Here is a 14,162-nt window from a genome sequence, read left to right as displayed (position 1 = left end):
ACTTCTATATGACTCAATAACAAGTATGTGTGTGAAACAACCCATTTACTCCAAGAGCTTAAACTGGTAGAGTTGGTGTCATGTAATCATTTATACGCCAACAATGTGAACCATTATAATCATGTAAAGAACACATTAAGTAACACATTACTATTTTTCGACTGGAGACTCTTAAAGAGTAATGTGATATGAGGACCCCATTATTTCTTGGCCATTAGTCTCCGCGTCTGCACTTTCTTCTTCACAGAGACGAGCACTAATTCAGAATTCTCAATCGTCCATGGCTGAGCTCTGCGTTCCTAACAAGGAAGAACTTACAAACAGAATTCGAATCATGAGTACATGTTGATAACTGATTCTGTTCAATCTTCAGTTCCTCGGACCTTCACAAAATCGCAATGAAATGGAGAAAATGAAGTGGCTTATATGATGGATTTCTCCAAAACCCAAACAATACACGGATATCACAGATAAATACAATAGAAGATCGGAATATAATTAACACTTCCTGTAATTATTATACGTGTAACAGCAACATGAACAGCGACAAGTTCGATCCGAGCAGGGCTTTGGAAGATTGACAAAAAAAGTTTAGAAAGGAATCAAAGAAATAACGTTCGTAACTTTATACAAAACAAATTACCGAAGGAAGAAAACAAACTCATCACCGTCCAAACCAACCTTTCTGTGGCTGAATTACCTCACCATCATTCATAAGCTTGTCCAGCACGACATTTAGATCAACTGACTGGCCATTCTCAGTCAACCTCCTCACCGTCGCCCTCACCTGTTCTCTTGAGAAGCCCATTGTTGTCACCTTGTCGACCACATCATCAATTGGGGCCCTGTTTTCAGTTCCCCCAGAATTTGACCCACTAGTGGGGATAGCCTGTGGTAATATCTGAGCAGTTGGAAGACGCGAGTAGCCACTTCCACTAGGAGGAGCAGGTGAAGAATGTTGGGATTGTTTCATTGCAGAGTTGCCATAGTGGGAAGGGGACCCACTGTAAGGATATGAATCATTGTAATTAGGGCCTGGGGGTGAACCATACCCAGCAGAGAAGGGTGACTGTCCTGAACTAGGTCTGATCCCTGAGGGTTCATACATGTGGTTGGTGGGCCCGTAAAACGGTTGTGATGGTGTGGGCCCACTTGGTGGCTGAGAAAGTGGACCTGGTTGGCGGATGCTCGGAGGGTAGCTCTGAGGTGGCGGCATGTAAGGGTTTTCTTCAGAATGATGGCTCAATGGAGGTTGGAGATGTGGAGGAGGAGGATTTACAGGGCCAAGAGGTTGTGGCTGTTGTGGGGCCAACTGGGATGGTTGAGAGTAGTGTGGAAACTGCGATGGTGTTTGATAGTTTTGATGTGACGGGGGCGGATGGGGCTGCTGAGTTGGCATTTGATATTGCTGATGTGTGACATCGGGCTGCTGAGCTGGCATTTGATATTGCTGATGTGTGACATCGGGCTGCTGAGCTGGCATTTGATATTGCTGATGTGTGACATCGGGCTGCTGAGCTGGCATTTGATATTGCTGATGTGTGACGTCGGGCAGCTGACCAGAGGGCGGGAAGTACTGCTCTTGTGGCAAGGGTGGGATGTGGGGCATTTGGCTCTGGGGTAATTGAGCGTGAAGTTGAACTGGGGGTAGGTTTAGCTGTGGATGAGGTTGAGGGGCATTTGGAGGAGGAAGAGCAGGTAAAGGAGATGGTTGTGTTAGAGCCACCTGAGGCGGAAGAGGTTGCTGTGGCGGAGAAACTACTAGTTGCGTAGAATCTGTTTGTGCGGTGTTTGGGTTTTCGGTTGGTTGGTCTCCCTTGGCGTGAAGTTTCACCAGTTGCATTTGAGCCTCTGCTATCTCTTGCTTATCGCGCAAAAACTGTACACCAGTTTGTACCTGCAAGATATTAAGTAGTATGTGCCTATGAAATCACACAAAAGTTATAGTGTAACTGCTTGAACTTTAACAAGAAAGGCCTATGCATCATTTTATCATACATATAGTTCCTCTTTTTCCACAACTACTGAGAATTTTCAAAAATATACTACCTATAGAAGAAAGAAGAATAAATAGCATAATATGCACAACTTTCCAACAACAAAGTACTTGTTTGATAAAATGATGCATTGCAGAGCTAACAAGAACTAAAGCATGAAGCAAGAACACTTTAAGCCCATATTCTTTTAAAAGATTTGGCATATAAATTGGAAAAAAAAGCTTAGCATAAAAATGTTTAGATTACAGACTGGAAAAACTTTGAAATCGGCTCCCAAGGGCATCCAAAGCCAGTAAACAGCAGGTTGCAAAGTAACAATTTACATGACCAATACATCTTTCAACGAAATGAACTAATATTCACATGCAGACCTTTGTAACTTCATGCCTATGCCATGGAGTTGCTGCAGATGATGTCAACGAAATACTAAACTCAACATACTGGATGCATGGTTTTAAATTTCGTCCGAAATCAGTAATTTCGGATTACCGAAACTGAAACGTTCCGAAACCGAAATTGGCGAAACTTTCGGTCGAAAATTCGGAAATTTCATTAATTTCAGCGAAATTTGGAAAAAAAATATTATTTTTTTATTCCTTTCCCAAATTTCAGCCGAAATTACCAAAATTTCGGCCCAAAAAATCAACATTTCGAGTGTCTTTACTGGCTTTCGGCTGAAATTTCGGTTTCGGCTAGGTCCGAAATTTATGCCGAAACCGAAATTTCAAACCATGACTGGATGCACCAAACACAACTACATTTCTTATGTCCCCAGTACTTAAACCTTACAAAGTGAAGAAAAACTCGGTTTCTTGAGAACAACCTGAACCCCTGCAAAATAAAAGGTGCAGGGGATCCACATACTGGGTTACATCCACTCAGAAGAACAGAACAACTTATGTCTAACAGTCTATAAATAGTTTCCATTCATCACAAGACCAATAATGCATTAGTTTGCAAGTGTTCCAAACAACAGTAGAAGAAAAATACAATCCCTACGATGTCCCTGTCAGTACTCCACGCCATCACATCTGAAACACTCCCATCTGTCCATCATCAAGGAAACTAATGCAACATTCAACCACACTATTATCCCGTTCTAAAAAGAATAAGAGACTAATCCATCACTACATTGCCACACTCCGACATTTTCTCACCAACTCAAAAAAAAAAAAGGAAAATAAAGATATTTGGTCAGAATCTATCTATCTATATTCTATCCACAAGTAAAAGTTCACCTTAAGTCTGTTTACGTCACAGCACATTGCAAAAAACATGACAAGCCTCTCACCTCCTAGCCGAATACACAGTGGATGACTAGACCAAACTAAAAGAATAAAGCAATCCCACCTTCTCCCATCCAGTAGCTGCAAAGCACCAACAAGAAGGCTCTACTACAGCCACTGTAACTAGAGTAAAAACTCTCGAAGGCTACCCACATTCCAATAAGGCCAAATATGGTCTACAATATTTCTAGGAAAGGTTATTTCCAGGGAGCTTTAATTTTCTCTTAATGATAGAGATTTTAAATTTTCTGTGCCCTTCATGGATTTATATCGATAAAAACCGAAAAAATACAATTTTAAAAGTATATATGAAATCTTAAGAAAATAAATAAAGTAGTTAAATATTGACATTAAATAAAAAAATTACCAAGACAAAGCCAAAACGATGCAAAAATGTAGCAATAACTTCATGAGAAAAATTAACAAATTATTAAAACTCATAAAATTTTGAAATCTTGTAAGATTATCAGCTTTTGGTTTTATTGAAGTATCATGGCAATAACAAAAGATTTCAATATTTCAACGATGTTTATGACAAGAAATTATATGATGGAGGTCCGTATGAACACGTAAAGGTGGTACGATAAAGGTACCACCCTTGATATTTGATCCAACAGCAGCTCCTCAAAAAGTGAGCTGATGTCGGAACAAATATCAAGGATGGGATGATGAGTACATGTTCATAGGGCCTTTCATTATATAATTTCTCGTTTAAGACTATTTGTTTGAAAGTTGAAATACAAATATATGACAGAAGGCTAAAAAATAAGGTGCAAAGAAAGGTTAAACAACCAAACGGAAAATATGGTAACATTTTTCTCACTAAAGTAAGAAGCAGTTTTGGTGTTATTACAGCGTAAAAATAAAAAAGATAGGCAAAACAGAATGCCATAAAATTTAAAGCCTATTTACTTATTTAGATTAAAAGACACAAATAATTAAAACTAAACAAAAGACTCAAACTCGAAGATAATTTAGGGCCAAAATATGAGAGCAGTAAATGAAAAATATATAGTGTAACAAATTGATAGGGCCAAAATTTTGAAAATAAAAAATTAATAAAAATGTGCACTTTGGTGGACATAATTTGCCACCAAATTGATTTTTCATATGAAATTAAGTAAGTTTTTTAATGGCAAAGATTTATTAATAAATTTGGGAAAAGCCCAAGGACCGAGATGGTCGAAGACAAGAAAAATTAAGTCAGCCTTCCATACAACTTAAAGACTAAAATCCCATCTCATCAATTAAATTGCTAAAATGTCAGTCAGTCAGTATGAAAAATAAATGCACAAACGCGTAGTTCTAAGTAACTGATACGGCCAAATTTGGAAAACAGCAATAGAAAAATATTAAAAAAGGTACGGTTTGGTGGACATAACTTTCTATAAAACTGATTTTTTATATGAAATTACGCCTTACTTTTTTATGGCAAAGATTTATTAATAAAACAGGGAGAAGCCCAAGGACCGAGATAGTTAAATACATGGAAAAATTAACTCTTTTCCATACAATGTAAAGACTAATGTGGTGCGAGAGAGGGAGGGAGGGAGAGGAAATAGTCGCAAAATAGGGAGTTAATTCTAATTAAAAACAGTTAATTACATTCACACAGAGCTGTCTCTCCAACTAAAAAGATAACTCTGAGAAACTGCTTTTGTACCATCTCCATGGGCATAGGGAGAGGGAATAGTAGCAAGATATGGTGTTAATTCTAATTAAAAACAGTTAATTACATTCACACAGAGCTGTCTCTCCAACTAAAAAGATGACTCTGAGAAACTGCTTTCGTACCATCTCCATGTGCATAAATCCATCATATCAATCCTGGCTTCACAGATAGTGGAACTCTAAAGTTAATTAAATTGATTGCCATTCTATGACCTGGGTGACAAGCAAAAAGTAAAGGCTAACAATGGACACAGCATGCTCAATGAAGCACCCATTCAAATCAATTATCATATTCTTTTTTTTTTGAATCGCAAATCAATTATCATATTAACAAGCAAGTGCCAGATAAAAGATCAAAAGAATCACCAGCCAACCTTTTAATTGATACGATACATGTAACCATGACTGCTAAGGATGCGCCACAGTAATAAATTACAATGAAGCATGAAACCCAAAAGGTAGGGTTGAAGAGTTTTTGCAAGGTTTTAACCAAAAACTGCAGTACAAAGCATAAATGAACGATCACAAACTTCTTGGAGAATGACAACCAATATGAAACACGTCATCACAAAAAACGAGTATCAGATAAATACCTCTCTTAGCATATTCTCCAATTGCCTCAGCCTTCCATCATTGCTGCCATGATTATTTCCAATCGACACCTTCAAATCATCCACTGAGCTTTCAAGTGTACGAGTCCTGGTTTCCAGCTGTGACAATCGTGCACTAACACCATCCAATGCATGTAGCATATTGTCAGCATGTTTTTTCATTGTTTGATCAATTTCGGACACTGTAGCTGTATCATAAGCGCTGCTATCTTCCGCCAGAGTAACTTTTGCAGCTTCATGGGGCTCTAGAGAAGCGTAATTCTATATGTATCACAAAAACAGCGACAAAGAAATGGTAAACATACCAAAGAGATGTTAAGGGAAGTATGTAAACAGAGACAAAGAAATCCACAGAATCAAGTAATCATTGATCTACCAAACAACAAAGAGATTAGTTTCCATAAATGCTAAGGAGGTGACTTTATATAAAAATGAATAATATGATGGTAATACAATCATACATTTTTTCAAAAATGGTAAATATATTAATTTGGGGGCCCCAGGTCAAAAACAAAGATACAAAAAGAGCTGAGGTGGCCATTTCAACCAAAAAAAAAGAGCTGAGGTGGGCCTCAAAAAAAGGAGGGAAAAAAGCACTAGTTTTTTTTTTAATGGTTAAAAAAGCACTAGCTAGAATCAGAAATCACAATGTCCTCACGGTCCGCTCCAACTTTAGCCAGCTCTTTAGCAATCTCATTCGCTAATCGATGAATATGAAAAATAAAAATAAAAAACTCTATGTTTTCCTTCATCTTGATATCTCGAATGCGCATGATCATTTTGGCAAATCTTCACGGACCAACAAAGTTACTATGAGCCCAGGAAATGACAACAGCAGAGTCACCTTCAACCTAAACATTGTGTCCTTGAGAAGTCAAAAGAATACTTAAACCTTTCAGAAGTGCTTTAAGATCAGCTTAGTTAGAATCCACTTCACCAGTGGGACCGTAGAAAGCTTTAATGATCTCAATCATATTGTTTCTTATAACTCCACCAATACCTGCCAAACCAGGATTTCATTTCAAGTGCTATCAAATTTTAGTTTGATCGTGTTCGGCGGTGAGGGATACCAACTCAGGCGGATTTTGTTGTTAGGTTTAATGTCTCAAAATGCAGATGCAGGTCAAAATACGGCTAAAGCAAATCCAAGTCGACTCGCCACGACGCGGTCAAGTACCCTATTGATGCAGCTAAGTACTCGGGTGATGCGGTCATAACTAGGGAGAGTCGAAAGAGTTTCGATAGACTTTGTAGGACAAAACGTGGACTCGAACAAGAATACGGCCAAGGTACACGGGAGTCAACTCAGGGGAGTCCATGAATTTGCGGATGAGTTTTGAAACTATGGTTAGGTCTTCTATCATTAACAACATCAGCATCGAATAGTGTCAGCGACAAAAAATGGACCATTAGTCCATTACGTTAATTGCATACTCTCCGGGCAATGGATAAGGGAGTCATGTTCCATATCCATCTACCTTTCTTACCAACTATACTGATTTTCCAGCTGCTAAGTAAATTGCACCAAGAGTTAGGGAAAACCTTTCTAAACAACTTAAGATGATACTCCACACTGTATTAGCATAATCTCTATGAATAAATAGTCATTTCTTTATTTTGCTAACACATGATGCATCTGCTAAAAGATTTTGACAAGAATTTACCATTACAGTCCCATATCCAGCGTCTCTCATCAGGTTGAGACCTCGAGATATAAATCTTTTTCCAGCCTAGAAGTAAGCTCAAGAAAGCTCAGGTCTTCGTGGTCTTTGAAGAGGAAATTGAAGTTCCAATTCCATTCAAACTTATTGTTGAACCATGTGATCATTTCTACCACCGTACAAAATTTATCCCTATAGGTTTGATACAAAGTATGATACTTGTTGCAAAGAGGAGCATTATCCAACCCGCAATCTTCTTAGAAGTTAATAGTGTTACCTTGTCCGACGAGTCTAGTGCCTTGGTAGAAATCCTCTGCAATTGGCATGATAAAACACGAAGCAGTAGATCCTCAGGCGTTAGATGAGTTTTTAGTGATCCATGGAGACTTGTGGCGACCATATTTCTCATGAGTCATGAATAACCAAATACCATAGAGAGCTAGGTTCTGAGGTATCTCCAGAGCCATTAGCCAATAAAGAAGAGGATTTTATCCGGAATGTTACCAATGTTCAAGCTGCCAAACTTTTTTCGTCGGCTAAACTCTTCCCAATCTATCAGATCCTGATTTTTAATTCTTTCCTTTCCATCCCAAAGAAAGTCCCACTATATATTTTCATTCTTCTTAACAATCATAGAAGGAATTTAAAAAATGGACATATCATAAACTAAAAAATCGGCCAAAGAAGATCTGATGGGTGCGATTCTCCCAGGAAAGGATTCTATCCGGAATGTTACCAATGCCCAAGCTGCCAAACTTTTTGGGTCGGCTAACCTCTTCCCAATCTATCAGATCCTGATTTTTAATTCTTTCATTTCCATTCCAACGAAAGTCCCACTATAATTTTCCATTCTTCTTGGCAATCATAGAAGGAATTTAAAAAATGGACAAATCATAAGAAAAAAGATCAGCCAAAGAAGATTTGATGGGTGCAACTCTCCCACCATAATACAAGCAATTTTTCTTCCATGAAGCAAATTTCCTCTCAATTTTGTCAACGACAACCGATCAAAGAAAGTTGAGGAAGCCACAATCCCCAAACGAATGGCAGGGTAAGTAATCGGATGAGTCTCCATCTTGTAGCCAAAAGCCTCAGCCATAACTGTTAATTTGGAATGACCTGCATCAATTCTTATGAGAGCTTTTCGATAAGTTGATCTTCGGCCCGAAAACAGCCACAAACCATCTCAAGGTAATTCTAATTTTCAATAGATCATGCAAATTGTGGTTAGCAAAGATAATCGCATCGTCAACATATTAAAGGTGAGATATAGGAGAGAGATCCACTCTCCTTGATAATTTTGCCGCACCAAATAGGTCTTTTGATCCCAAATCAAAGAGCAATAAGCTTAAAACTTCCTCCACAATAACAAAGAGAAGAGGAGAGTGGATCTCCCTGTCTAAGGCCTCTGTTGCTCTTGAAAAGTTGAAATATCCAACCGGGAAGTTGTTGATAAGCAAGGAGAAGGAAGCATTTGGGATGCACGTCATGATCCAGGAACTTCAAATCCTGCAGAATCCCACTTTCCCAAGAATATGATCCAGGAACTCCCAATCCACTCAATCATAGGCCTTTTCTAGATCAGTTTTCCAGAGGAAGTAATCCATCTTATTTTGTTGCATAGAATCAACACATCTGTGACCTTCTGAATGCCAACTAGGACTTGTCTTTCTCCAATGAAAGCCTTGAGTCAGGGAGATGATGCTTGGTAGAACAACTTTCAATCTCGTAGCTAAGACTTTAGAGAATCTTATAGGGGCTACTAACCAGGCTAATTGGACAACAGTCTTTAGTCTCCACCACCTCTTCCAATTTTGGAAGGAGGGCAATAACAGTGGTATTCATGCTTTTGTTAATTCTGCCCGCATGAAAAAAAAACTCCTTGAAGACGCCCATCAAGTCGTCCTTGATGATATCCTAACATCCTTGATAAACTAACAAAGGGAAACCGTCTATACCAAGATCTTATCTCTTGGCATAATGAATCCGGCTGTCTTTACTTCTGCCTCTTCAAACTTTCTTTAAAGCATAGCTTTGTTCTGAATAGAAATTACTTTCTCCTCTTCAAACTTTATTTTGAGCATAGCTTTGTGATAATTAATAATTGAAGCAATGTTGATCTCATCACAATCAGGTCTCCACCAGTCAAAGTGAGTAGAGATCAATATAGTAGTCTACGAAGGCCTGATTGATGTCTTTCTGATTTTCGGCCAGGAAATTTCCAACCTTAACCTGCCATATTTGATTGTGCCCTATCCTAACATTTGCTATTTTGTGGGAAAAAGCAGTGTCTCTGTCTCTCTCCTTTACCTAAGTGGGTCTAGATTTAAGTCTCTAGTTAAATTCTTCCCAGTTAAAGATATTTTCATACTTTTCTTCGATTTGATCCTAGCAAGCTGCTCGACTTCAGATAGCGGTTTCTCTTAGCTGATGATATCAAGTTGAGTACATCCTCCTTTTGTTGATCATCTACCTGAATGTGCCTCGATTCCAACCTTTTAGTTTGTTTTCGATAACTTTCAGTTTACACATAAATTGAAAGCTTTTGCACCTTTCAACCTTACATTGTTTCCACCAATCAACAATAATCTCATGAAATCCCGATACTTCCATCCAAGCAAGTTTGAATATGAAAGGCCTTGGATTGGCAGGAGGGTAGGAGCATCTGTCAAAAGTAAGAAAGGGCAATGATCCAATATCGGATGAGGAAGAGCAATAACCCCTACATTTGGGAACAAGTTTTCCCAATCATTAGAGATAATACATCTGTCTAATTTGGTAAATATAGTCAGAATTTGATTGTTTGTCCAAGTGCACTTATCACCAAGGATTATACAAAATGGCACATTTACTTATTTATAATAAGAATACTCGTGTAGGAAGAAACATGGCACTAGTTTCTAGCAACATATTACTATGGGCTGCTTCAGAATCTTAAAAGCACGATAACTAATAAATTCTCAATCCTTCTTCCATTTATCATTGCGGCAATCTGTGGATCGTACATTCTTCTAGGTCTAGTTATGAAATTCTCTCTGAAGTGAGTACTTCTCATAAAAATTCCCCACAAGAAAAGAATAACGCAAAGCAATGGATATAATATGTTCCCTTTTTATAGGTGGACAAGCTGGGAACTTATTCGAGGCCTCAGTGTTGCAACCTTCATCGGAATCATTAAATTGTAGATGGCACAAATGGGCCATCCAAGAAGACAACTTGATCCTTATAAATAATTGAAATTACATTTTTTTTCTAAAGGTATAATTGAAATCACGTATTATATGGCACTGATGAGCGAAAGCTGTGGATGCATGGCATTGAATTGATGTTGATATAGAGAATATATCCAGAGTAGAAGCAGGAGTAGCATATGGGGTATCAATGTCTCATTGAACAAGTGGAGCAATTGAAATTGTGCAATATGGGCCGGAACATAGACCTTATTGGTGTCGTCATACCCATATCAGTAGTGGGCCCACAGGGCATAGCTGGAATCAAAATTGAAAATAGAAAACATATGCTGTTCTAACATTATATATTTTTCCATCGACTAAGTCACTTAAAAGAAAAACTGACCTGGAAGGTTTCAAGACAAAAAAAGAGAACAAACGAAGCCAAATAAAGAAAAAGAAAATAGAATAAGCTACTGAGTCCTCAAACAGGAAGAAAATCAAAAGTCAAAATCTCATCTCTATCCACCCCTAAACGGGCGAGTCAATTGGCATCACAGTAAGTCAGACGCCACACATGCCAAATCTCGATGCTATGCCCCTCGATCAAATCTCAGTTCTCCTCAATGGCATTGACTAAACTCCAAATATAATTGGTGCCGTCTCTCACAACATTTAGAGAATCACCCTCAACAATTAGATGATCTAATTGAGCCCGATACACTAACTGAATCCAGAAGCAAGAGCTTGTACTTACGCCCCATTAGAGTCTTTATTTCCAATTGGGCACGAGAAAGGCCAACTGAACTCTCTGTTAAAACTTCTTAGAAGACCCTAATGCCTGCAAGACCCAGGATACCAATTCTCGAGCCATCAAATATCATCTTCAAAAACAGATGGAGGGGGCCCACCTTGGACTAGGACGCTCATTCCCTGCTCATTCCCACATCAGCTAGAAAGAATCTCCTCCCATGACCTATAGAAGGTAGACACAGGGTAATCCCTAAAAATCAAAATACTCTGTAGTCTGTACCCATTATATAATTGAAGAGAGAGTTTACCTTTGGATGCTTTGTGGACTGCTAAACACACCTTTGACGACTCTCCTATTTCATTCCTTCCATAACAACTATAACACGACAACAAGCATAAGGTTCCAAGGATTCTACCTCAGAGTTCCATGGGGCAAATTCCCATGCTAAAAAAAGATCATCAGTATGACATGGGAAAACCCAATGAACTACATAAAAGGACGGAAAACAAAGTACCATATACACCACGGCATAAACCTACAGTGAGTCAAAAGTTGGTCAACAGATCTAGCATGATCGATACATAAAGCACGGCGATTTTACGCTACGGAGATGATCAATAGTAAGAATTTTATCAAGGCACATTGTTCAGCAGGGCCTCATATCTCCACACACACCAGACAGTCGATGGGCATGTAAGGCCCAACAGGTGGACATAAAAGGATTGAAACGTAAAAGTACCCAAGGACGACCCCCCCTCCCAACCACACCCCACCCCACAAACACACGCACGCACCCACAAAAAGGGGCGAAATTATACCTCAAGAGCATCCAAATCCCAAACCTATCGACAGGCACCCAAGAAAACACTTCCTCAAAAATCATCAGACATAAAATAAATAACTCAAAACCAACAAACACCCAATTAACTATTCCTCAAACACTATCTGACACTCAAAAATTAATCCACGAAAACCAACTCACGCACCAACAGACACGAAAGGAATTAGGACTAAAACCTCCTATTATCAAATCCTAAACGAATCGCATCATGATATTCTCTAAAAGTAGATTTAATGCCTGACAATTTATCCCCACAATCTTATCTAAAGCTAACAAACACCTTCCAAATTACAGCCACAATCATCTACAAACGCACCAAATACCCATCAAACTACCCCTCAAAATCCATCTAAAACCCTAAAAATTCAACTTCGAATCCGCCGAATTCCTAGCTCTAGCTCTCAAACTACCACTGAAAATCCATCTAAAACCCTAACAATCATCGCATATCACGTTTATGAAAAGAATAAAATAAGGAGAAGAAAATTAAATCTTACTGTAAAACCAGATGCATTCGATTTCGAATCCGCAGAATTCAGAGCCCTAGATCCGGCAACGCTGCTACCTTCAAGGCTCACGGATCCAACAGGCCTAATTGGATGAAAATCGTAGCTCGGTAAGATCTCCTCTTTCTTCCCAACGTTTTGCTCTTCCGTAGGGTTTATTAGCTCGAAGAAATCGCTGTTCTCGGATCCCGAAAGTTCCATATTCTGTTTATCCATGTACTGAGACGAACTCATTGAATCCGATAACGGATACTAGATGCGGAGATGGTCGCAATCCATCGATGTTCTTCGGATTCAATACAGGTTTTAGAATCTTCCAGAGAGAACAAGAGACAAAAACAAGGGTATTCCCATTGTTATTTTTTTCTATTTCTATTTCTATTCGGTGAAATTTGGGTCGACTCTTTTTATATGAGCCCGTTTTCTTCCTGAGGAAAGAGGAGACGTAACGGCGAGTTTTTTTACATTAAACCATACACGCGCGGGTGTTGAGATTGTCTCAAATATGAAATGTTATCAGATACTACTGTATTTTGATGATGGCCCATCTAATGGACGGTTTGGATCATCGTATGGTGCGGGCCATACCGTACTTTTAATAAAGTGAGGAGTGCCCATCTAATGGACAGTTTGGATCGTCATATGGTGCGGGCCATACCGTACTTTTAATAATGTGAGGAGTGCCATCGTCGACATAAAGTAGTGTTGATAACATTTTCCTTCGATAAATAATGTATGGCCGTACTTTTAAGTAAATGAGGAGTGTCATCATCAAAATACAGTAGTGCTGATAAGAGATTAATCCTTTTTCAAATCAATGAAGAATTTTATCTCATAAATTGTGTTTCGAGCACAAAGGATGACCGACCCTTTCCTCAAAGAGGGTTAAGAGGTTGATCTTCACTCTAAGAAGATCAATCACATTACAAACCTATTCAGTTTCGTAATAATTGGTATCATAGTAATCAATTTTGTGATGTGGCTACATCTTGGGAGATTTTGGATTTTTATATATAATGATTTTCAAAATATCAAAGCACTTGTTTTGGAATCGTCGACAGTTTTGGGAAGGCTTCAATAAAATCAACGTATCGATCGAGGAAATCCACAAAGATGGAGAAAAGTAGAATCATGAAGTTATTTATGTTCGGGTAAAGAAAAGTGCAAGAATTGATGGCACATTGGATATGTTAGTTGAGCACATTACTGAAGTTCAACTATTCGATCATTTTGTCGTTTCGATGGGACTCAAAAAAAATCGTATCTTGTTCTAACTACGATCGTAACGGATTTTGAAGGTGGGGATCGAATGATCGCGTCATTGCGACCGCTATTTTTGAACAAACATGAAAGGCCAATGTCAACTATATTTTTCAACAAGGTTATGCCCATCAAGATTTGGGACTTCTGTGGAATAAATTATTTTCCATAGTAATCCAACCTAGAGGACAAGGTTGATTTTAAGGTGGGTGGAATAGTACGTGCCTAGATTGGTCCCGCTTAGGTATAATAGATAATTTCTCTATCTATAATCGTAGTAAGGATATGAGCCTCGGAGATAAGGACATAACTGGTTCTTCTTATTTTCTTTTTTTTTTAACTGGAATGTAATTAGCGTTTTTCAAATTAATGATGAATTTTATCCTAAAAATTGTGTTTTGTGTA

General features: G+C 38.4%; 1 protein-coding gene across 2 annotated transcripts; it reads right to left on the bottom strand.

Annotated features, from left to right (window-relative positions):
• Nucleotides 1-464: 464 nt before the first annotated feature.
• On the bottom strand, nt 465-12,892 carry LOC143884506 (uncharacterized). Of its 2 annotated transcripts, XM_077388128.1 has the most exons (4): nt 12,489-12,892; nt 5,548-5,826; nt 1,547-1,897; nt 465-1,504 (listed from the first exon to the last, which is right to left on the bottom strand). In XM_077388128.1, exons 1-4 carry the CDS (start codon nt 12,729-12,731, stop codon nt 665-667), a joined length of 1,713 nt encoding a protein of 570 aa, XP_077244243.1. In that variant the 5' UTR covers nt 12,732-12,892; the 3' UTR covers nt 465-664. The 2 variants fall into 2 exon arrangements, with proteins under 2 accessions (XP_077244243.1, XP_077244242.1); XM_077388127.1 differs by having other exon boundaries at nt 465-1,897; nt 12,489-12,891.
• Nucleotides 12,893-14,162: the final 1,270 nt, after the last annotated feature.

Source organism: Tasmannia lanceolata, unplaced genomic scaffold (assembly GCF_043159265.1).
Source record: "Tasmannia lanceolata isolate RefF3 unplaced genomic scaffold, GAP_Taslan_0.1 ptg000008l, whole genome shotgun sequence".
Lineage (NCBI taxonomy): Eukaryota > Viridiplantae > Streptophyta > Magnoliopsida > Canellales > Winteraceae > Tasmannia > Tasmannia lanceolata.
Note: the sequence above shows the minus strand (reverse complement) of the source record. Positions and strands in the feature narration are given on the sequence as shown.